Source organism: Mus caroli, chromosome 6, assembly GCF_900094665.2.
Source record: "Mus caroli chromosome 6, CAROLI_EIJ_v1.1, whole genome shotgun sequence".
Lineage (NCBI taxonomy): Eukaryota > Metazoa > Chordata > Mammalia > Rodentia > Muridae > Mus > Mus caroli.
This window is the reverse complement of record NC_034575.1, coordinates 91,516,862-91,541,288: the sequence shown is the minus strand read 5'-3', so window position 1 is coordinate 91,541,288 and position 24,427 is coordinate 91,516,862. Positions and strand designations below refer to the sequence as shown.

Here is a 24,427-nt window from a genome sequence, read left to right as displayed (position 1 = left end):
ACCTCAGCACCTGGTGCAGCTCTCTCCACATCTCAGAGGCACGGTTCTTCCACTACCTCAGCCTTTCCCAGATGTACCCACTTCTGGTCCTCGCGCCTTGCTCTTGACCACCTGTGTCTCCTTGACTGTCTGTAGCCCTAGCTTCAGTGTTTATGCCCTGAGAGGCCGGTCTACTCTACCATCTTACCCTTGGGTTCTCATGGCATTTGTTTCCTCCTCTCCATAACCTGGCAGCGTTTACAATTTCAGATACAGATGAAGACCACATTTGCCTGGTTAAATTATTTTCCTGCCAATCTGGATGGTTAAAGGAATACCTCGCTCAGAGTGGACCCTCAAGAGTATTTATTAAGTAGATAGCTTCCTCGCTTTTGAGCAGTGGCAACACTGGCATTTAATAAAAGGGTTTCTTGGCACTACTAAAGAAAAAGAAGTGTGGTTTGCAGCCCAACATACTGTTTGCATAATCTGGCACACAGTGTTTATCTCTTTGAGTGTCAGGCTTGTTTTTCATTTGTAAAGCAGGGTATTATGTACCTCCTATATTGATGGTTGAATTAGTGTTATCAATAAGAAGATATTAAGCCTTACATGTCTCATAGGGCCTTATAATTTTGATAGCTCTAAAGAATGCTTGCTAGTCATTAAGCTATAGCCTCAGTGGTTTCCCTCCTTTCTGTTTTCTGGTCTATAAATTGAGGATGAAAATGATACCCGCCTTGTGTGATACCCATGTGTCAATCATGGGTGTCAACCTTCCATCTTCTAGTAAACAGAATAGTTTTGTTTGTGAAAACTCATATGTTTATCCTTCATTAATGACTTCCCAGAAAGGTGTATCCTAAAACAAAATTTCACATGTAGTTGAATTCACAACTCCCTTGCAGCTCTCCACCACTATATGTGCACTTGCATTTCGTTATTACCACTTGGCATTTGAAGACACGCTCTTCGGAGCAGTAGCTATAGGATATCCAGTAGGACTGTCAGAACATTCCAGACAAGCATATATGAGTTCAGTAAGAACCCTCCGCTGCAGCAAAGGGGTTAGTTGTTGGGTTCTGTGTTTGTCTTGGCTTGCTTTGTTTATTTGGGAGCTTAACAAATAAATAGCAATGGCTGCAGCTTTTTTACTTTCAAAGTGCATTCTTTCAATTATGGACTATAATCTGCAGCCAGTGTGTGTTTCGCTAGCTCAAACACAGAGACATTTGAGAATTGACGTTTGGATGGCCCAACCACCTGCACAGCTGCCAGCAGTTGTTCCAGACTCTACTGCTGGGGCAGCTGTCTGGGACCTAGGGACCAGTGCTCTCTCTGGCACCTTCACCACCTTCTTAGATGATCTTTACTTTTGTGCAACAGTAAATAGCAGCTCTGAGGACTCTCACCCGAATCTTGGAAATGCCTGTTACTTTAAGCACTTCGGAATCTGCTAGGAGCAGCTCTGAATATTTACAGAGACCTACAAGAGGAAAGGGGTTGTTGTTCTTGTTGTTTTAGTTCTTGGTGCCAAAAAAGCAGACAGTAAAAAGTTAAAAAGCCGCTTTTGCTATTATCGTGGAACAGCAGCTTGTGGTTGTAAAATGAATGAATCTGTGAAGCACCCATTGAAAATGTGACATGCTTTATAAATGCTAAATAATAATAATGATGTCACAGGCCTTCATTTTTAAACTGTCTTAATTTCATTCTCAGTTTGAGCTTGCAGATTATAGTACTTAATTATAGAAATTGGCCCAGAGTGAAACCTTAAATCAGATTTCCATTAAAGTGCATGACTGCAGCAAATTACTCTATAGTGGGGAAGAAGCTGAGAGCTGGAAGGCCTGCTGGAAGAGGATCTCCCCACCACCCAGAAGGCACCTCTTCTGCCAGGACATATGGGATGCTGTGTCCTGAGCAGAGCCAGTCTCCTAAAACAGGCAACCTGTGTATATCTTCTGTTGCTTTTCCTATAGAAAAGCTTCCCATGGAAGCTGCTGTCAAACCTTAATGTCACTTAGCTCTGGAGTTGGTAGGAATGCGCCAGCAAATCCACTCTCCTGGCCCTAGCCCTGATTCGGGCCACTTTGTCCTGCATGGCCTCAGGTTATCTCCATGTCAGGTCTGACATGCCTCCATGAGTTACATTGAGTGCCATGTTTGCCTCTGTCCAGGTTGCATCCCTCTCCTTAAAGTCCCTGGGTTGCATGCTGGCTAAATGTGTTGCTTTCCTTTTAGATAAAGGTTGCTCTATAAGGAGAACCTATGTTAAGGTTGGGCTCATGCTGAGCACAGTAAGACACTGTTATGTGAGGCTCATGAGACCTGACACCCGCGGAGACATTCGCAGCTTGTAGTTGGCGATCACTCCAGGGCATTCACCCACTAAGTAGAATTGTCACAGGGTCACAGACATCACTTCTTTCTCACCCCCTCCACTCCTGCCTGGCTAGATAAATTCACCTTAGTTCCTGTGAGCTTATAGAACAGTCACATAGTTTCAGATTAAGCGCACTGACTCCCTGTAACTCAGTGCATCCCTGACACATGAGCTTGCCCTTATATTGTAGAGGTCACAGGTACCAGTCTGTGCTTACTGGAATGCCCAGTTTTTCCTCATAAATGCTAGTGTGTGCCTCTTCAGTTCTGTCTCAAGGCCCATGAAGGAATTATTGCTTGTGAACACTTTTTCTTCTATTGTTCTGGGAAGTTCCCTTCCATCCCACAGTTATTTGGGAATTAGTGCTTCATTAAGCATCAATGCTAACAGCATTTAATGGTTGCCATTAGAAAGCAGGCTTCTGCTTACTAGTTAGCCTGCTGTGAGTGGAAATGGGAGGTTTCTTCCTTGGGTGTAGCCCCCAGTCCCCAATTGACTTGAAAATATTGCTCATTTGCTTTATCACTAAGCTGTTACCATTCTATTCAAGTTTAGTCAGTGTGCCTCTATATCAGGAAAGGTTTCCTACTCACAGCCTGGGTAGTCTGTCCAATAGTGTCATTGCCTGCTGGGAAAAAATCAGGAGCACGTAAGCTGAGAGCTATTGCCAAATACTGCAGCACATGTATCATCTCCTTGAAATCCTGCAGGGGTCTGGTGGACCAGAGACTATTACTCTCGTCTTACAGATCAGGAAACCATATTCAAGAGAAGTTATATAGCTTAACCAGGTTTCAGCCTTAGCAACCAGCACGGATGAGCAACCAGTAGATTTTTAAGCAGTGCGGTCACTGCCCCCATAGCTCTCTCCACTACAGAGGGTCAACTCACTGTATTTATAAGCAGGTTCTAGGGGCATCAGAATAGGAAAAATAAGAGTTCCTGTAATGGCACATTCTAGAGATAAGTGCTGTAGAAATGTAATCTATTGTTTTCTCCTTTGCTATTTGCAGTTAATTTATCATGTGGAACCTATAGGATCCAAACTGGCATGCTGCATATAAATACATGCTTGGCAATTAGTGTAGTGTGCTCTCATTGCCACTGCATTGTTGGGATTTTGATGCCTCAAGCTTGATGAATAACTCTTTTCTGTGGGTGTTATCTATTAATCTAAGTAATGAATTCTTTTCATTATCTCGTTCTTTGTGTTAATTATACAGGATTTTCTTATACCCATTTATCAAATTAAGACAAGTACAATATTCTTTTTACCCCACATGCCTGTAAATGTGGAATCTGTACAAACAGGTGAACATGATGGGTTTCAATTTACATTTCTGAAAAATTCTTGTTAGTAACTTGACTCTTTTTTTTTTGTCTTTTGTCTTTTGTCTTTTTTTGAGACAGGGTTTCTCTGTGTAGCCCTGGCTGTCCTGGAACTCACTCTGTAGACCAGGCTGGCCTCAAACTTGAAATCTACCTGCCTCTGCCTCCCAAGTGCTAGGATTAAAGGCAGTGCACCACCATTGCCTGGCTAACTTGACTCTTTTTATGTTACCTCTTTATCTTTTCTTTTGTAAATCAAAACAGTTGTTGTGTAAGATAGTTAAATGTCTGGATTTTGAGAATGTGCCCTAAGCATATTAAAAAGCACTAAGAAGCATGGCAAGGTTGTAGTCTATCTTTTACCACAAACAGCACATACTAAGTTCTGAGATTTGAACCTGTTGTGTTAGGCACAAGAACTACATATCATAAAAGAAAAATAGATGCATGAGTTTTTAAATGACACATTTCATTTGGGGAAAAAAAAAAAGAAAACCTTATACCAGTTCCAAATATTTAAGAAACCCAGAGGGCGGATACAGTAGAAAAATGGGCAGAAGTTGGATTCATTTTGGGACCTGTCTCAGTTCATAAGACTGGATGGTAATATGGGTTAATAATGATACGTTGTTATTTATTCATTACCGAAGCTTAATTTTTGTGACAGTCTTGTTTGTTTTTAGTATTTCTTTCTCTGTGTAAAAACTGACAGAAACCAAGAAGCCTTACTTAACAGTCTCTGTTATTTGACTAGCTGTTTTGAGGCTGTTGGCTACCACCCTCTGACAGCACTTCCTGTTTGGGATTTCAGGTGGAAGCCATTCTCGTCAATATCTTTGGTGGGATCGTCAACTGTGCCATCATTGCCAACGGAATCACCAAAGCCTGCCGGGAGCTGGAGCTCAAGGTGCCACTGGTAGTCCGGCTTGAAGGTGAGTCACAGGAGTTCCCAGCACTCATTTTCTTTCCCAGCATGCTCTGGGCTCACACACTTCCTAAGCTCCAGAAAACTGGGTTAACTGAGATGGCAGCAGGCTCAGTATTACACTGGTCTGGACTTCCAGCAGGCAAGTGCAGTTGCAGTTCTGCAGACACTGTGGGCCTAGGACTACCCAGGCCCATTTGCCAGGCTAGTTCCAGAGCTAAAGCCCTTGTAGTATAGAGGCCATTGTACAAATACCCAGCATATGTGATCTCTTTTCTCTTACATGCAAAGCTATGATAGGATCAGTTTATAATATAGAAACAGTAAGAAATTAGCAATAGCTAGAAATAAGATAGAAAATAACATTATGGTGAAATTAAAGTGAATTTGGTTTCTTTCTTTCAAAAAAATCAAGACAAGTAATATTTTCATGATTGGCTACTGTACGATACTGATACTGTAGGAAGAGAAACCATAGATCAAAGGAGATGGTATGCATATGTATGTAAGTCTACTTGTATATATATTGTCTTTTTAAGTCTTTAATAAGACTGGTAACTGTTTTCAGCTCCCTTACTTACCTAGCTTCTCTGTTATTCCCATAAGACTTTGTCACAATGGATATGAACAATGTCTAACCTCAGAGACGTGTATATGGACTCAGGAGGAGGAACGCCTTTTCTGACTTTTGTTTTATTTGAAATGGGGTCTCCTTAGGAGCTCCAGGCTGGCCTTGAACATGCTATTTGGCCCAGTCTAATCTAGAATTCAAAATCCCCCACTTCAGCTTCCCAAGTCCAATGATTCCAAGTGCCCAGCCCCACACCCAGCTGGGATGTTTTTGTCAGCTTCTCGTGGAGCCATGAGCTTTCTTCCCTGGTACAGGTGTCAGCCAGTTTTACTGAAGGTGCTCCGCTGGGAACTAGGAACATGTCTGGGAAAGTTCTCATAACCTGCTCTTTTCAGCCCCTCGGTGTGTCTCACACTAAGTTCATTTCACCCATGCACGCTGCATAACCTCATGCTCTGATAACTCTTTTCAGTTATGCATATGTCCCAAAGGTTATTGCATTTCAGACACAAAAGCCCCAAGTCCATGTTTGTTAGTATCAACACTGCTCCTCTTAGGACTGCATTGAAGGTGTGAGGACGCTGTCAAGTATACAGAGGCAGAGGCAACTTCTTGAGAGTTTGCGTTTTCAGTTTAAGATATAAATTTTATCTTCAACTGCAAAACAGTTGTTATCCTCAAAATGACAAGTTCATTTCACTTATATTTGAGGAAATACCACCAGATAACCAAGTCTGAATAGCCACAGTATGGTGATTGGTCTTTGAAGTGGTTACAGTGTTCCATGGGAACGGCAGTGACTCCGGCCCATGCTTGGATGTAGAAGCACTTCTCCATAGAGACAGCCGCCATAGTTAGCCAAGTAGCTGAGCCCATTGCTCAGGTGCAGCACCTTCTGTAAATTGATGTAAACTGTTTGATTGAGTGCTCAAGGGCTGAGGCATAATAAAATTAATATTCATTTTACTCTCTACCGCTTGGAGAGTGTGTGGTGGGGTATCAGTGACCATTAGTTAAATGTGGCCCTTGCCTTCCTTCCTCATACATCAGCCTCACCCACCCACCATCACATAACGATCATGGCAGCCTCTTCATCCATGCCAGTGCCAACCCAGTCTTACTGTCATTCATTACTACTACCACTGCATGACAGTTTAACAGAGAAAACCTTCCTGTATTTAACAATCATTTTAATATGAAAACTCCTGAAAGCCATCCACGTTGTCATTGCATTCTGGTTATAACATTCAGCAGCCCCACTGGGTTGGTTTCTTCAGTATCACCTTAGGGGCAGCCCAGATTGCCCAGGCTCTGTGCTGGTGCTGTTCTCCTAGTGATTAAGTCTGAGGGTCGTTTGACAGCACTGTGTATCTCATCCCCTGATGGAGAGGCCAGAGGAGCTGCAGCCTGCTTAAGGTCTCCCTTTTCTCTCTTCTCTCTCTCTGCAACACTGCCTCTTCCTTACCTGAAACTGTCTGCCTTGTGACCTAAAACCAGAACGTCCTGGACTTGATAGAAATGCTGACCCCAGCGAGGAGGTCGGGGAGCAGGCGCTCCAGGCAGCAGCATTGAGTGTGGACAGCAGAACATTCCACAGAATTAACTCATTGTAGGAGTACAGAGACATAATTGATTCCCGTGTAACTAATAAAAGCCAATGATTAGTGATACCACAGTACAGAAAGCTGGCCAAGGAGTTAACGAGGCCATCGGCATCAGTTATAATTCTGATTAAAATGTTGATGTGAGACTGGTTTTAGATTCAAAATGACCCCTGACCCTCGTGTTGTAAAAGCCAACTGAGGCAGGAATAGGTCTCTCTAAGCACATCACATTAGTATCTGACACTTGGAAATAATTAGAAGTATTCCTGCAGTGGATTTGCTTTCTTCCAGCAATCCTCACTGGGCCCATAAGTATTATTATATATACAATTATTATTTGTACATTTCTAGAAATTGCTTCCTTTTAATTTTTCTTGAAAACTTAAAAATGAGCAAGGCTGATTTGTGCACACAAAGGCTCAGTGTGCACACAAATCTGAGTTTGATCATCTGGACTCACATTTAAAAAAAATAGCCAAGTATTGTAGTGCACACTTATCATCCCAGCGCTGAGGAGGGGAGGGCAGGAGAAGCCCTGAGCCGCCAATGCAGCCAGCTTCATGCGTTCCAGGCCAATGGGAAATCCATCTCAAACAATAAGGCCAACAAGACCCGAGAAACACCAGCCAAGGGTTTTCTCTGGCCACCACCTGCAAGCATACACACACACACACACACATGCGCGTACGCACACATTGTGCATGTATACCTACACACACTTGCATCTGCACACACAAGAGCATACATGCACATACATACACAAATTGTAAACAGCCCTTGTCTTATTTTCACGCTATACTTAGTATTCCAGAGTAGTTGTTCCATGATACCTGGGAGGTATGTATGTATGTAAAGATATGCAAATTCACACACCCAAGATTATCTCCGTAAACAGTCTCTGATGTTGTGTTAGAAGTCTGTTTGAGATAAGACAGAAAAGCTTTGAAATTTCTGAGCTTGCTAGACAATCCTTTTTCTTCTACAGTCTGTGCCTGTGGTTTTTAATTAGAACTCAGTTATTAAGAAATGCCACGTACAGGTCACAGAACTTTAAACATCAAGGAAGATGAGTAGAAATGTAAAAAGTTAACAGGAGAAATGAAGTAGAAAAATGACAGGGTAAGGCAGTGAGTGCACTAAGCATGAAAGAGGCCTGGCCTTCCTGGGACCTGTTCCTGTCTTCTTGGCAGTGGTCTTGGGGGCCCCAGCTGCATCACTGAAAATTTGGAAACACTGAGGTATCACACTGCCTGTGTCCTGAACGTGAAAATGATGGCTCAAGACAAGCCCAAAGACACCAGTGTCTCCCCTAACTGAAGTAGGCAAGGCTATCCCTGGTGGCCTTTGCCACTATCCTTTCTATACTCTATGGTCTCTCTTGTGTCCCAAGAACCTTTTACCAAGAGGAAAGAAGCAATGAATTTGGTATTTCTGAAGTAGTACCAGGTTTTCTCTACTTCTGCTATACAAATTGGCATCTTGTGTGATCAGCGTTCTTGGGTAAATGTAGGCTCTCTCTCACATCAACCCAGCAGATGTGCAACCCAGAGAAAGCATGTGGAATATCTAAGAGACAAACAGCTCAACCAACACCAAAACCAGACCCTCCCCAAACTGCATGGTTACCACACACTAAACACAGGGAACAGAAGGAATTTTGCTTTGAGTCTACTCAGCGGTCTGACCATAAATAGCAAAATGCAGAATTTGGAGAAGATACAAACCATAAAGGACCCATAACAAAACTAAGTGAGAACCAGGCCAGAACTCTTCGAGCTAAAGAAACCCAGACTTCTGTAAGGCGTGTGCCTTGGAGCTGGGTGCTTGTGGCTCAGCCACTTTCATCATCATGTTCCTCATTTAACTTGTAATTGTATGTTTAATCTAATTCACAAAAACACAATAGCTATACATACCATGGGATGCTGAAAACATGTATAGGTTGTGTAATGTTTTAATAAAATGAAGCTATGTGTACCTCAGCTACACCATTCTCTGTGATGAGAACAGATTTTATTCTGGCTTTATGAAAAGTATAACATTGTTATCTGTAGTTATCTTGTGTAATTAATACCCAGTGATTAGCCTGTCTCTGTCCTTATGTACTCTCTAAGCTCCCTATTCTACTCTGCAATCTGTCTTTCCTATCTACCTATCCATCATCCATATATATATATATATATATATATTCTCTACACATGTAATATATGTATGGATATGTCTGTCATCCTTTTTACTCATTATTGACTACTGTAATTAGGAAGTTTAGAAGTATGTCTTTCAAAAGTAATTTTTAGTTTTAATTTAATCTTTAATACATACAAACTGTGATCTGTTTTGTTTTGATTTTTGAGACTGTTTTTTTGAGATTAGCTATGTAGCCAAGATGACCTTTAACGCCTGATCTTCCTGCCTTTACCTCTAGAGTGCTAGGATTATAGGCATGAATGCCATGCCCAGCCCCAAATGCATACTATAAACGGGGAATTTCCAAGTTGAATATGGAAGGATAAGATCTGAATGACTGACAGGAAGGAAGAGGGGATTATTAGAAGAAAGTCGGCATCCATCCCCGAGAGTTGGAACTGTAGGAGCTGAAGCCCAGGCCCTGCATAGCTGAGAGGCCATCCTGGAGAGAGTGGGGGCTGCACAGCAGTCTGTGAGAGCAGAGTGGAGGGTGAAGCCTTTATCTGCAGCACTGGCTGGAGCCTCGGACAGAGCAAGGACAGGGAGAAAACCATGAGAAAACAGGAAGCCCAAGAGCCCTAAGTCCAGGATTGCAGCGGGCTGTGGTCTAGGAAGCCAGGAAGAATGAAGTGAGAGAACCATCTCACCTGGGATAGGGGAATGGTGTATGGAAAGCAGTTCCTCTAGATCTGGAATTAACATGAGTTCCTGCTGGCACTAGCCCCGACCCAGTGTTGTTGAAGCCTCAGACACACCAGTGCAGAGCTGTCTAACCTGCACAACTGTGAGGACTCCAATAATCAAGATAGCAAGTGTTCCCAAAGCCAGATGGCCTGTTTAGTTAGTAGTGTCTGTTTCCTCTAAGTAAAGGAAGCAGCCTGCTTGTTTGTTTTTTGTCTATGTGGAAGACCCAGAACCCCTGTCTACATTCACCCACTCACATCCATGCCATGACAGCTTTGGCCCACACACAATACACTGGAAACAGCCTAAAAACATCAGGTTTGCTTTGGTAGAATTTTTGTACTCTGCCGTATCCTGACGGCAAGCTGACTTTACCTGTGGAAGCTTTTTCCCTGCTCTTTGGGAGTGATAACACCATAACCCCATGCATTCATTTGCCTTACTAAGCAAATGAATACATGAAATGTTTCTATCAGCCAAGACACAGGATAATTTTATTTAAAAAGACTTATGGGTAATTGAACAGCCAGTTAAGAGGTAGAGGTTGAGCCTTTGTAAACAGTTGTTGCTAGCTAAAGAGCATGGTTTCTGATGAGCATCCTGAAATGTACACAGACATTCAGCATGGACTGGGGTACTGCTGAGAAATGGACACATAATGACTGACAGTTGTGTGGGGTGTCACAGATGTGTTCCAGCAACGCTTTAGATTCTGTGTGCATTTTCACAGTTGTGTAGCATCTGGATTTGCTAACATCTTCAGTGTCTTTTTTCTCCTTTAAGATGCATTCTTTCTTGTTGTCCTGTTTAAATCTGCACCACAATCCTGTATTTGGTGGATACTTGAGGAAGAATTTCCTCTTCTCTCAGGTGCACATTATGATTCTGAGTTGGGCTTGTTAGTAACAACAGCTAGTAAAAATGACTGTAAGCCCACAAAGTTTGTAGGCTGGATCCCATTTCTCGTCACCAGGTCTTTCAATACAATTCGTCTACCCAGCAACGAAAGATTTGTCTCAGCAATGCAAATATTTTTATTTCTTTTCCCAAAGCTCCTCAAAAGCCAGAATCCCACCCCGTTTGTTGTTCCCCTTACTGCCAAATTCTCCTCCGCTTGGTGCTGGAAACAGGATGAGTGGCATGGGGAGGGAAAGGGGCAGACACACATACAGAAAAGCTGGGATGGGACAGGCAGTCTGATGGAAGGCACCTGCTGTGCCTAGAAACTCAGTACGGTTATTATGTACAACACATGTGTAGTGGCTGCTTTTATGTCAGCTTGACCCAGGCTAGAGTCATCAGAGAGGGAGGAGCCTCAGTTGAGGAAATGCCTCAATGAGATCCAGCTGTAAGGCATTTTTCTAGCGCATCTTCCTTTGGTTACTCAAGGCATCTCTTCCCAGGGTTGACCAACCATTCTTCTCAAGCCTTCCTATGCAGTCTGCACCTTGCATTGCTCCCTACCACCCAGGGTCCTGGGTCTTCTTTCATCTCTCCCCTCCCTCACCATTCTCTGTGGACACATTCTGCGTGGGCCGACTTTCACTGTGGTAATGCCCCACCCCTCCTCTGCCTCTACTCATTAGCACCCCACCCTTTCCCAATGGCCCTCCTTCTTCTTAGTGTTTCTTCAGCAGCTCGCAGTGCCTGTGGCATGAGAGGGACTCTAGTCCCCAGGGGTGCCGCCAGGTCTGAATGGCTAAGTGTACAGTAATGTGCAAACCTCTGCTGCTCCTGATGGTTACCCCAACTCCACAGGTGTTAGCCTCAAGCCTTCCTCAGAACAGGGAAAGCTTCTGTGGGTCAAAACTTTTAATCTGCATTAATCTGCTCTCTTAGGCATTTCAAGTTTCCCTCATCTCACCTCTAGATAGATAATGTGCATAACCAGCATTTCTGCCATTTGGATGTCTGTGGCCTTGTCATATCTGTAAGCTAAGTCTTCTCAAAGAAGATAACTCCAGCATTATGCAGTGTCCCCAAGCTCTCGGGGCAGTGGGGTGATGGAGAGAGGTATCTGTGACAGACTAATCCTTTCTGGCCGTTGTTATACAAAAGAACAGTTTTAAAGAAGAGTGGTTGAAGCAGAGTACTCATTAGGCCCACTGTATCTAATGCAGACTCCCTGTCTGCTTTCTGATATTGTCAGTGGGACCAGTCAATTCATGTCTTCATGCCTCAGTTTCTTCATGTAGCACTGTAGTTATTCTAATTAGCACCCTGCTATTAGGGAGTAGCCTGCAGGGAGATTTAGTCCCTTGTTTTACAGATGACGAGTCTACCCTGCCAATAAGAATGTTGAAGAGACACCCCTGGAGACTATTCCTAGTCTATCCCTATAGCCTCCATGACAGTATTTTAGAACAGAGAGGACAGATAGCTTTCACCCTATGCCACCTTCTGCTCATTGACTGTGGCTGCTGAAAGCACTGTGCCAATAAAATCCTGATGCACTGTAGCTCAGAGAAAGAGGTTCCATAATCATGATTGTACACTACAGATGTCAAAAGGGATGCTTTTGAGCCAACCATTTGCCATTAGTGAATGAAATCATACAGGGGACTTTCTCCCCTAGAAATACAGCATTCTATTCTATTGGGAACAGGAAGTAAAGTGGGGGCTAAAAACTGGGAAAGAACCAAATAAGATAATTTCTTACTTTGTACAGTCCATCAGACATGAGCTGGGGCATGCTGATAAGCTTTCCTGTGAAGAGTCAGCTCTTGTCCTTTGAGGCTGTGTATCCCTGCTGCAGTTGCTTGGCTCTCTGTGGTAGTGTTGAAGCAGCTCTGGACAAATGCCCAGGGAGATGGCCACCCCTGGGTCATAATAAGTCTTTTGGTACAAAAACAGATTATCAGAGTAGGTCTGGCTTATGAGCCCTAGTTTGCAGACCCCTAAGTGGAAAAGAGCCCAGCAACAAGGCCTAGTGTTTTAGAAACTACTCCTATTATCCATTTCTAATTCTGGCTCTGGGCTCAGCATGTAAATTTCTCATAAGAGTGAAGTTAGAACTTGGCAAACAATATCAGCTCTTCAAATACAATGTTTTTCTTAAGGACAATCTTAGCAGTACAGTCCACACTCAGGCATTTCCCTTACTAACAGTCCCATACCATAATGCAGTGGTATGGCTTCTCAGGCAGTCTATCACTATGTTTGTGCTGCTCTGACAAAACACCTACATCTGGATAATTTACCAAGAAAAGAGCTTTACTTGTTGCCACATCTGCTGGCGTCTGCTCATCTCAGAGAGACTGGATGACAACACGTGGCAGAGTTGCATTTGGAAGAAATCATCTGGCAAGCCAAGGGGCAAGAGAGCAGGCTGGCTGTCCACACCTGTGGCACCAGCACACGGGAGATGGAGGCAGAATTAGGAATTCAGAGTCAGCCTTGGCTACATCGGGTTTGAGGCCAACCAAGACTGCATGGAAAACAAGACGAGATGAAGCAAGTGCAGCTCCACTCTTTTTGTGACAATGCACGTTCTAACCAGCATTAGTCCTTTAGGTAAGTCCTCATGACATAATTACCTTCCACTAGAACTCCACACCACTGTGCTGAAGAGCACACATACAGCACACGAGTCTTTGAGGGGGACATTGCCTTCTATAGCCAAACCATAGCAAGGACAACTGAAGGTCTGGGTCAGCATTGTAGACTGATGTAAAAGAAAGGCCTTGCAGATTTTAAGAGCTCTTCAAAAGATCTGTCCTACAGCATGCACAAGACATGAGCAAGCTCATGACAGACCAAACCCCACCATGGAGGGGGCAGGGAAGCCTGAAGCCCACTCCTACCAAGCTCAGAAGCTTTTGGCAACTCATGGCTTCTGAGAGAAGGAGAGTAGCACATCCAAAAGGAAGGCCACACATCCAAGACTATGCAGGCAGCACTACCTGGACTTGGCTGATAAAAAGAAAAAGAAGACAAGTTAGGTGGATGGGATGGGGGTGGACAGGAGAGGAATTGGGAAGAGGAGACAAAACACTCTGGATAAATCCTCAAAGAACGAATGAATCTTCTAAAAATAACGAAAGATCTGTTCTGTCCTATAGATGATGGGAGTAAGTAGACCAAGTACTGCAGCCAGTTTTGCTTGCCAGAGGGTTCTTTGCATTCTAGTTTAATATTACAGTTGAACATGGCTTGCATTAATATTTATGCTGCCTTTTTTAGGGATACATAATTGAAAGCAAAAGCATATGCACCTAGGATTGGCTCTCAGTGAACACACATAGACTTGATCCTGAACCTTGCTTTTGTGGTCAGATGATTGCGTCTTGGTCAGAGACTTCCTGCTGCTAAATCTGGCTACTGCCCACAGCAGTCCTCACCTTGTGTGTTTTCTTACCATGGCTGTGAAACAGTGCCACAGACCACCTTTTATCAGCCTTAATATTCATAGAATGTGTGGGTAGATAAGATCCTCACCCAAGGGTGAAGAATCTCAAGTCAAATGGACAATGACTTTCTCAAGTCATTCAGCTACTTAGGAATAAAGCCAGGTGTGAAATTTCAACCTCCTCTCCCTGTAGTATGGGGGAAAAAAACAGATAGTATTGATCGGGGTGGTAAGATGGCTCAGTAGGTAAAGTGTTTGTAACCAAAGCATGAGGGTCCATGATTCCAGTATTGTGCTGACCAGCCAGTCTACATAATTGGTGAAATGCAGATTCCATGAGAGACGCTGTCTCAGAAAATAATATGCAGAGTAATAGAGGAAGGCACTTGGCATGGACCTCTGTTTTTTTCACAAGTACATTACATGCACATGGGCATATGCACGAACTGACATATATACAAGTAGCAGCATCATAATGTAAGGCACACATTGTAAGGCACAAACTAGCTTTCCAATAGTCTGAATAGGTCTGCTCTTAGTAAATGTTAGCAGTGCAATTTGTACTAGCTGTCACATCTGAACCCTTGTTACTAACCCTGTGTATCACTGCCATTGGCTGCGAGGTGGTGTTCAACCTGAGATTTGAGTCATCTCCAAGAAGGGGAGGGGTACGGGCACAGTGGGAGTTTCATCTCTTGATTCTGTGCACAGAAAATTCTTTATGTATTGTGGATATTAGTCTTCTGTCGAATCCATAGCAGGTAGAGATTCTCTCCCACTTGGGGGGCTTCCTCTCCGCTCAGTTCATTGTTTTCTTAGCCTTGTAGTTTTGGTTTAATGAAGTCCCGGTTGTCAGTTGTTGGCCTTAATTGCTGGACAAATAGAGTCTCGTTGAGAGAGCCCTCTCTTACATCTGCATCCTGTTAGGTGCTGCCTATGTTTTCTTGCAGCAGCTTCAGTGTTTCCACTCTCACATGACGTCTTTGATGCACTTGGAGTTAATTTTCATGTAAGGTAACAGATGCAGGCCTAATTTCATTCTTTTGCATGTGGACATTGGTTTTCCCAGCAACATTTTTGGGGTTTTCTCTCCAATGTGGTCTTGGCATCTATGTCAAATACCAGATGATTCTAGTTGTATGTACTCTTATTTGGGCTTTCTATTCTGTTTCATTGGTCTACATGTCTGCTCTTGTGTCAGTACCATATGGCTGTTTATGACTGTAACTCCACAGTATACCTTGAACTTTAGAATGGCACATTTTAGAATGGTTGTGTTCTGTTTACTCACGGTAGCTTCTGCGATTGGGGCCTTTTGTGGTTCCATGTAAATTTTAGGATTTTTTCCTGTGGTGATTTGAATATGAATGGCCCCATAGGCTTCAGTCTTTGAATGTTTGGTCCTCAGTTGATGGAGCTGTTTGGTAAGGATTAGGAGGTGGGGTCTTATTCAAGGAGGTGTAGCCCTGGGGCTGGGTTTTGAGGTTTGTAAACCCCATGCTATTCCAATTTGCATTCTCTCTGTGTTGGATCAGGATGTAAGCTCTCAGACACTGCTCCAGCGCCATGACTGCCTTTCTGCTGCTGTGCTCCTGACATAATAGTCATGTTCTCACCCTCCAAACTGTAAGCAAGGCCCCAGTTACATCCTCCCTTTTATAAGTCTCCTTGGTCATAATACTTCTTCACAGTAGTTTCTCTATTTCTGTGAAGAATGTTTTGGCAATTTTGATTAGAATTGCATTGAGTATAAATTGCTTTTAGTAGGATGATCATTTTTCACAATATTATTTCTACTAATCCTCTCCATTTTCTAGTTTCTTCCTCAGTGTCTTTCTTCAGACATTGAAAGTTCATTGTAGCGCCTTTGCCTCTTTTCTGAGTTTTATTCCTAGGTGCTTATGTTCTTTGGAGCTACTGTGGATGGAAATGTGTCCATGGTCTCTTTCACAGTATGTCTGTGGATCATTCCATTACTAAAGGAATAACAAGAGAGAAGAGATTCGAAACATTGGCTAACCAACAGTCCTCTGTCTGATGATGGCTGGAAAGAAGGAGCAGGACACACGGACACGGGACCCCAGGAGCCTACTACTTTGTAGATTGTGTCCTGTTTCTACTCCAAGGAAAGAAAGGAAGCCTCCGAGCAGAACTGAGCCTTGTCAGGCCCTGTGAACCACACTGTCTGTGTCACCGCCCTAGCTTTGGCGTTGCAGAGCACAACAATCAGCAGCCTGCGAGCGCATCAGCTTGGCCCTACTCCATCAAAACTCTATTTATGGGCACTGAAATTTGAATTTCATGTAATTTTCATGTATCACAAAATATTATTCTGATTTTTTGCCCAGCTATTTAAAAATATGAAAACTATTCCTAGCTTACAAGTAGCATGCAAAGAGACTGTGGGCTGCATTGGGCTTAAAAGCCATAGTGTGCCAGCCCTGATTTAGAACAGGAGGCTGAATCAGGCCTGTGATAGATCACTGATTGCTCGACCAAGTAGATTCCCTAGTACCTGAGCCTCAGTTTCCCCCAGTGAGATGAAGTGAAGGCTTAGCTTAAAGAGTTACCAGCATTCTTTTTTGCATGGTGCTCCATGGTACATGGCCTGCGTGTGGTTTTGATTTCAGATAAATCTGAACTCTACTCTTTTTCTATCTCCCAGCTTGCTGGGAGTCATTAGGTCAGCTGCTAAGTTCCTGGTACCTTGGGTACTTTATCTGTGAAATTGGGCTAAAATGATGTTGCTTTTAGATTTGCTTTGAGAATTGAGTTTTATGATATTTAAGAACCAGTAATCATACATAGACAGCAAGCTTATACTGTTTTTAATATTATCTTCGTAGTCTCTTTTAAAATCTGGTAACATGTAGTCAATATGTGTTTAATAGTGGCATTGTATTCTTTTAAAAGGAGCAAATGATTGGACTGACCTGAATGATTAGGCCAGGGAGTTGACTTTGTTATAGTAAAGAGCCCGCTGCACAAACATCAGGACCTGAGTTCAGATCCTGAGAGCCCATGTTAGCAGGAGGCGCAGCAGAGTTCACGCCTGTAACCCCTGGGCTGGGCTGGGCTGGGCTGGGCTGGGCTGGGCTGGGCTGGGCTGGGCTGGGCTGGGCTGTGGAGGTAACAGTGAAGGGAGGTAAGCAGGTGCCAGCTTCTGGCCAGCCAGTCTGGCCAATTTGGTAAATTGACCTCTAGGTTCAGTGAGAAACCCTGTCTGAAAACATATGGTAGAGAGTGATCAAGGAATATGCTCAGGGTTGATCTCTGGCCGCCATAGACATACATGTGTACACACACATTTATATAAAAACATACATGTATACATACATACATATGTACATACATACATACATACACACATCTGAATGCCTATAGAAGCAGTAATTCAAGAGAGGCTTCTGCACTGGACAGTGTTATCCTCTGCTCCTGGGGTAAAGGCTAGCCTGAGTTGGGGCAGGGCAGAGGCTGCATCTCTTCACCCAAACCCTGTCAGCCCTGCCCAGTGTCATCTCTCTTGCATGGTGAAAGCACAGGGTGGATTGATAAATTACCCCTGCAGCTCTGTTTACAGCTCTCTTCCTCCACCCAGTGGCAGGAAGCCACTATAGAGCATTTGGAAGCAGAGACGTTTTTACCTGCTTCATGTGCTTCTTTTTCTCATGTCTGCTAGCAGCCGAGTAGGAGTCTGTGCTGAGCTAATGCCCCCTTTGATTCTCTACACGCTGTCATTCTCAAGGCCTGTAAGTGGGTAGGTAGGTAGCCACATGGCCAGACAGTGGTCAAGAAGCCAGAATTGAGAAGCAACAGCCAGCTGAGCTGTGCGGGTTGATCAGTTATGTGTATGGGTGGTTATTAAGCATGCTGTCCTGCAGCCTCATTGAAAAGCATGGCAGCATTTAATAAATATTAAAGCACGTCACCAGCACCATTTCAGTATGGGAAAGTGATCAATTCCCATCCTAATTGTGTGCAGGAGCATAAACACACTCTTTAGAACACTTAATTCCCTGTCAGAGTTTAAAGTGGCTGTGATGGTTTCTACTTAGAAATAAAGTCAGAAAGGGGGCTTGGAATAGATGTCAGCCATGGAGGGCAGAAAGCAGAAAGAAGCCTCAAACGCGCCAATAAGACCCCAAAGATGGAGAGACTCACAAGCATTGCCCAGGGCATCCTCGCTTCCCATGACCTGATTTTTTCTGGCTCCTTTTTCTTTGCAACCTCTCTTCTCTTTCCCCTCCAGCTGCTTCCTCAACCAGAAGGAGGAAGCAAATGGTAGTAATTGCTGGCCAGGCCAGGCTGTGGGCAAAGCCTAGCCATGCAGGGGAAGAGAGGGAGACAAAGGACAGGGCAAGTGCGGAGGCCACATGGCAAGCTCCCCAATTCCTCACCCTGCCTTTCTCTCCTCACATGCTCATCCTTCTCTGGCTTGTTCCCCATGATGCCCTCTTCACTTGTGTCCTGAGTTGGCCTCCCCCCAGCCTCCTTCTGATCTCCGTCTGCTCATGGCGGCTCTCTCTGGATTCGCTTCTCAGTGCAGTCCAGTTTATTTCTGGGCTCTTTGAGTGTTACAATCCCTTCACACCCTGCTTCTTCCAAGTATGATAGTATGTGCTTAATAATTAAGACTGTAATTAAAGTATAACAGCAAGTATAATTAAAATTCGCTTTAGTAGATCCTGAAATTATAAAGCAATTAGGTATTTTGGTGTGGCACTGAAGATGCTGCCAGGCGGTAGAGGGAAGGCTCCTTTCACCGTTTCCCCGACTGCACCCATCAACATAACTCGAGAGTGAGGACTCTCTTCACTTGGCTCACCACATGGTAAAAGAATTGTTTGCAGCTTAGAGCCTGCCCTGGAGAGTAGCCAGGGCAAATGGAATGCCAGGACATGGAGTCACTGCCAAGGCCTCTGGAGAACCCTCAGATCTTCAAAATCATCAGAGAAGGATCTGTCCAAACCTCTGTCCTCAGGCATCATCGTTTGTGACTGTGGCTGTCCTTACCCAGTCTGTCAGCTCACATGTAACATGTAGCTGATACTGCAAGATTCCCTGAGAAGCAAACCCAGCACTGACAGGGATGTGTAGCAGGCTGTGGGAAATATCACTAAGCTGCCCCACAGGGCTCATCCCTGGTACAATGGAGAGATCACTGAGTGCTCCAGCAGCACATCTGACAAGCCGGCTGTAGCTGGAACATTGAAGGCAGTGGCAGGGAAGGAGGCCCAGGAGACTGGGAGAGACAGCTTCCAGTGAGCGCGTGGGCATGCAGGGCAAAGGCCAGTGGGGCTCGGTGTGCCTGCCTAGGCACTTGTGAATTTTAACATCGAGCCTTCTTATTCCCCTTGAGAATACTGCTCCTAGGCCAGATGCTGCAGATGATATTAATTAAGGGCCTGAATTATTTATGCTGTTGGTTCCAAGGAAAAGCAGCTTCATATGTGATTTGCTTTCTTTTGTTTGTTTGTTTGTTTGTTTGTTTTTTAATCAGCATTTGTTTCATCCTTACGCATGGAAAATTCAGGTAATAGTGAATGGAGAATTCTGAGTGGACAGTTCTCAGAATGGGTGAAGGAAACCATGAATAAAAAACAAACAAGCCAACCCCCAAAATACCAGGAGAGGGGTGGGAGAAAGGCCTGGAACAGTTATGTTCCACAGGTTGGTGGAGGCCTGAGGAACTGGGTGCTGAGACTGGAGAATGCCCGAAAGGAAAAGTTCTTGTACTTTTTCTTATGTTTGGTCTCTGGCCGACCGGAAGGCACCCAGGGTAGGTATCCCAGTCGACTTCTTTGTGAAAGGGGATAGGAATGACACATCAGACTTCAGGTCCAGAGGTGTGCTTCTAGCCCAGGCCTTATTTTTGCTTCACTCTGCCATTGCTCCATGACAGCCACACCTGCAGGCTAATGTGCAGATTCCTTAGCCTCTGACCTAACCATGATGCACACCCTGTCCTGCTTCTCAGCCTCTGGAACCCAGACTCAGCCCTTACCAAAGGAGTCAGAATGGACACTGGGGTCCTGTAATGATGTAACCGAGCTTTACATCTGTGTTATGTCTCTGTCTGTGCATAGCAGATGGTCCCAGAATTTGAAAGTGCAAAAGAAGGGTGTGAATATCATACATACCCGAGGTCAGGAATCTGGGTGGGGCCTAGCTGGGTTCTCACACTCAGTCCTCACCAGGTTGCAGGAAAGGTGTGTTCCGCAGGACCCCACAGCTTGCTAAGAGGTAGTTCACTTTCAAGCTAGCTTCTATGGTTAGCACCAGATGCTGTTCCCTGGTTGCCTCATGGCTCAGTAGCTGTTGGCTGGAGGTTGCCCTTGGGTGCTTGACAAGTGGGCTTTGTACATAGGGTAGCTTGAAACATGGCAGTTTGCCAGCAAATGGTAGAAATATCAAAGCAGACAAGACAGATAGAAAGCACAGGCTTTTATATCTCATCTCAGAAGTGATGTCCCATCATTCGTAGATTCTTAACAGTGAAAGGGGACAAGTTACACGAGCGTGTGGTCGCAGGAGGCAAGGTCAGTCACATGATCGTCTCAGTGCTGTTTTAGAAGCTCCCTGTGACAACATTAAAAACAATGGGCATAGAAATAGCTCAGGTAGCAAAGTACTCACCATTCAAGCATGAGGACCTGAATTCAGTCATCAGAACCAACATAAAATAGCCAGGTATTAGTGGTGTCCACTTGTAATGCCAACCCTGGAGAGTGGAGACATTTGGATCCCTGAGTCCCTGGGGTTCCTGCTTTGTGACTCCAGGCCAATGAGAGGCCTTGTCTTAACACACACACACACGTTTGATTCCAATTAAAGCCAGCCCCTGAATAACAACCATTCTGTCAAGAGCTTAGCATTATTGAAATTTCCTTCCTGTTCCTATGAAGTCTGGAAGGGTGAGTGAGTCAGATGCTTGGCTCCACCTCATTATCAAGTGTCTAGCTGAAGAAGTCGTTGCCATCCTTAGAAAGGTGCCTCCCAGGGTCATCCTTACTGATAGTGTAGCTGAAAGTAAAACGGATGTAAACATCACTTTATTTCCTCAGATGAAATGGTGAGATGAGAGCCCTGCCCAAGCTGTAGGTTAGGCTGTGACCAGAGCTTTTCCTGCTCTGTTCTAACTCTCCCTAGGCCTAGGCCTGGAGACTTCTAATCTGATCTTCCAGGTTGACTGATTCAGTCCAGCTTCCTTCAGCTTCTGACTAAATTGCTCTGCTTGGCCTTATACTAACTTTTGGCAATCTGTTCTAATCTGCTGGCTCCTTCTCATTCTCTGGCTCATTCTGTCTTCACCTGGGTCTAGCTTGTTTTCTCTGCAACCTGTGTCTGTGAAACTGTCCCGGTAAAACTGTCATACACATACACTGCGTCACCAACCACCTCCTTTCTCTCTCTACAGTACTGACTTACTTCATCCATAAAAGCAGGACAGTAGCACTTACTTATAGCTCGTGTTAAAAAATCATATGCTGCATCTAAGTTGCTGGGCATTATCCTGCCATGCATAAGTACAGAGCGATCAGTAGCTCTAAGGAAGATCATGTTACACGGAGATAAAGAAGCGAAGGTTCCACCCCAGCACAGAGACAACGATGTGGCTGTGAGAACAGGTGATACTTTCTTCAAATGACATCACGCCCAGGCTCATGCAGGCAGCCTTAATCAATCCAGTGGGTGACACACAAAAGCTGTGGAAGTAGGAGGGGCTTAGTGGGAATTGTATTGGGTGAAGGAGGGATGTGAGAGGGGATAACTGGTTCATAGTAACTAAAGTTCATTATGTAAGTTTATGAAACTGTCAACAAATAAAAAAATGTTAAAGAAGTTTCAGTGCTGGAGAGAGATCTCAGTGTTAAGAGCACTTGTTGCTGTTGCAGAGGTTGATTCCCAACATCTACATGGTGGGCTATGACCGTCTGTAACTCCACTTACAGAGGATCTGATGTCTTCTTCTGGCCTCTGCAGTCACCAAGCATGCACACGGGGCAAGGCCCTATGTGCAGGGAAAGCAGTCATAATAGTTTTTAAGGTTGAAACTCAAGGTAGTCAAGTGGTTAAGTAAACACCATTCTTGAAGTGCATGGCAGAGGTGAGAACTCCGGCTCCTTCCCCTAGTCACTGCACCCAGGGGCCCTTGGCAGGTGTGACGCCCAGTGTTCGCTTCCCACTGCTGCAGCAGAGGCAGTGTCCCAGCGCCTCCTCAGCAGCACAGTGTGCTCACCTGGCCACTGTCTGAGCCGTGCTGACCAAGTGCCTGCTGTTATCTGTGCCCACATAGAAGGCCTTGTTCTCCATGGCCATGCCTTCAGAGCCTTTGTTATAAAGACATCACCTGGTAGCTGGTTGGGAGCACAGGAGCAGTTCCATGGCATGCTTAGGTCACTTCTCAAGCCTCTTCTCCCAGACACAGGGAAGAGACAGGTCCAGTGCAGACTTTCTTCCTTCAAATTTACTGAGCAGGTGCCTGAGAAACATTTTGCGTATGCATGATCTGGAAGAATGCTTATTTCTCATTTTGGAGTGCCAGGGACAATACAGGAAGTGTCTTTCTAGTGAGAGTTCATTAAAGTGAAAAGAAGAGGGGCTGAAAATGTCAGCTGGGCATATCTGAAAAGCCAGAGCTTGGCAGTAAAAAGCCACATGTGTTCTACTTAAATTGTTGGCATCAAGGAGACCGGGCATCCTGGAATTGCAGTTGTCCAACTTGACTGGGTGTGGCCCTGTCAAACTAATTTATCAATTCCCATTGTTCCCCCTTCTAGGAACTAATGTGCAGGAGGCTCAGAATATCCTCAAGAGCAGCGGACTCCCCATCACGTCAGCTGTGGACCTGGAGGATGCAGCCAAGAAAGCTGTTGCCAGTGTGGCAAAGAAGTGATGCTCTCCCTGGCTCCCATGAAGAAGGGCATGTCCCTGACTACTGTGAAAGCAATTGTTTTCTCACTGGGAAGGGACACACATAAGGATCATCATGTGAAAAATACTAACTCTGAACTTTCTCAAATACGTTATCCAGAGTGCCTAAAGCTGAATTTATACTGCAGTCATTGTTAAAAAAAAAAAAATCACTCCTTACAATTCAAATCTTCTCTTGCCCATTCAGTAGCAGAGTCTACCAGCTCTGGACCACAGTCAGTTTAGCCAAATAGTGTGCATACATACAGTATTTAAAGCCAGATCTAGGTTCATTCACAAGGACATTTATTCTACATTAGAAAATTTTATAGGACTCACAAGTTCAGACAGGATTATATTTACCATGGTGACTTCCAGAAGGGTACAGCTAAGACACCTGAGCTTCTGTGACCAGTGGTCTCCACTGGCCCCTAATTCCAGTACATTAAGAAAGCCCATGAACATTCTAAAGTGTGGCTTATATTGGGCATCCCATGTTGATATATGTACATTGCACACATTTTACCCTGTGCCTTAATGTTGAATCTACTGTTTGCCTCACACTGAGTTACTGCCAGAAGCCTTAGTCATGGGTGTGAGGTGGAAAGTTTCATTTTGTGTCAGAGTTGCTGAATGTTAATCTATTTCATGAAGAGTCACACTGACGATCTAGCTGCTGGTAGCGGCCAGGCTTTCCCCTCTTGTCCCCTCCACCTCACATCTATCAGTTTGTCACAGAAAGATGAGAGATGTCATTGAAGAGAATGTAACCTTCCTAATGATGTCCTTTTTTGTGACAGGAATTTTCTTAACTTGATTTTTTTGATTTAATTTTGATAAATTTATAGTCATATACATTTTAAATAAAATTGTTTTTCAGTGCTACTTAGCCTCACAGTTCTTGTTTCTGTCGGTTATCTGTTCTTGTGAAGACACTAGCCTCTGTGCCAGAGGCCTAGCTCTAGTTAAGAAACTGCAGTTGACCTGGATTGTTCCAGCACCACAGTGCTTTGCCATGTGACCATTTCTGTGGTGGTGATTCAGTGATTCATACAGCTAAAATGTACACATTAGACTAGACACAACCCCAGGAATCTGTCTCTGACGGTGGACAGGGTGGTGTGGTGCAGTCAAACACTGTGCCGTGTAGCAGGGGCCACGTAACAGTCCTCTCATCTGTACTCCACGGCACAGCGAGCCACACTTTATTTCATGTTATCCTCACACAGTTCACAGATTGATAAAATAAAAAGTCTTCATTCTATAAATCCTCATGTGCCATGGAGAAATAAAAAAGCATCGACTAGATCAAATCCTGCATCTTTTCTCAAACATGACAAGAGGTGAAGACTATTGACAAGGTCTTTTTAAATCTCCTGTCTTCTGATAGCTTACTGACTAGTTTGCACAGTTAAATAGAAGTAAATGTGCATCTCCTCAGTTAGCACACAATAAAAGACCTGTGTCTATCCTGTATAGTGATGTTTCTTTTTTTTTTATT

At 44.2% G+C, this 24,427-nt stretch overlaps 1 protein-coding gene across 1 annotated transcript in view; it reads left to right on the top strand.

Annotated features, from left to right (window-relative positions):
* The window catches only part of Suclg2 (succinate-CoA ligase GDP-forming beta subunit), a 238,335-nt gene extending 214,520 nt beyond the window's left edge, over nt 1-23,815 (top strand). Inside the window, exons 10-11 of the mRNA XM_021164922.2 lie at nt 4,506-4,626; nt 22,794-23,815. Coding sequence (XP_021020581.2) covers nt 4,506-4,626; nt 22,794-22,909 — 237 coding nt within the window. The 3' untranslated portion in view covers nt 22,910-23,815. The remainder of the gene's footprint in view (nt 1-4,505; nt 4,627-22,793) is intronic.
* Nucleotides 23,816-24,427: the final 612 nt, after the last annotated feature.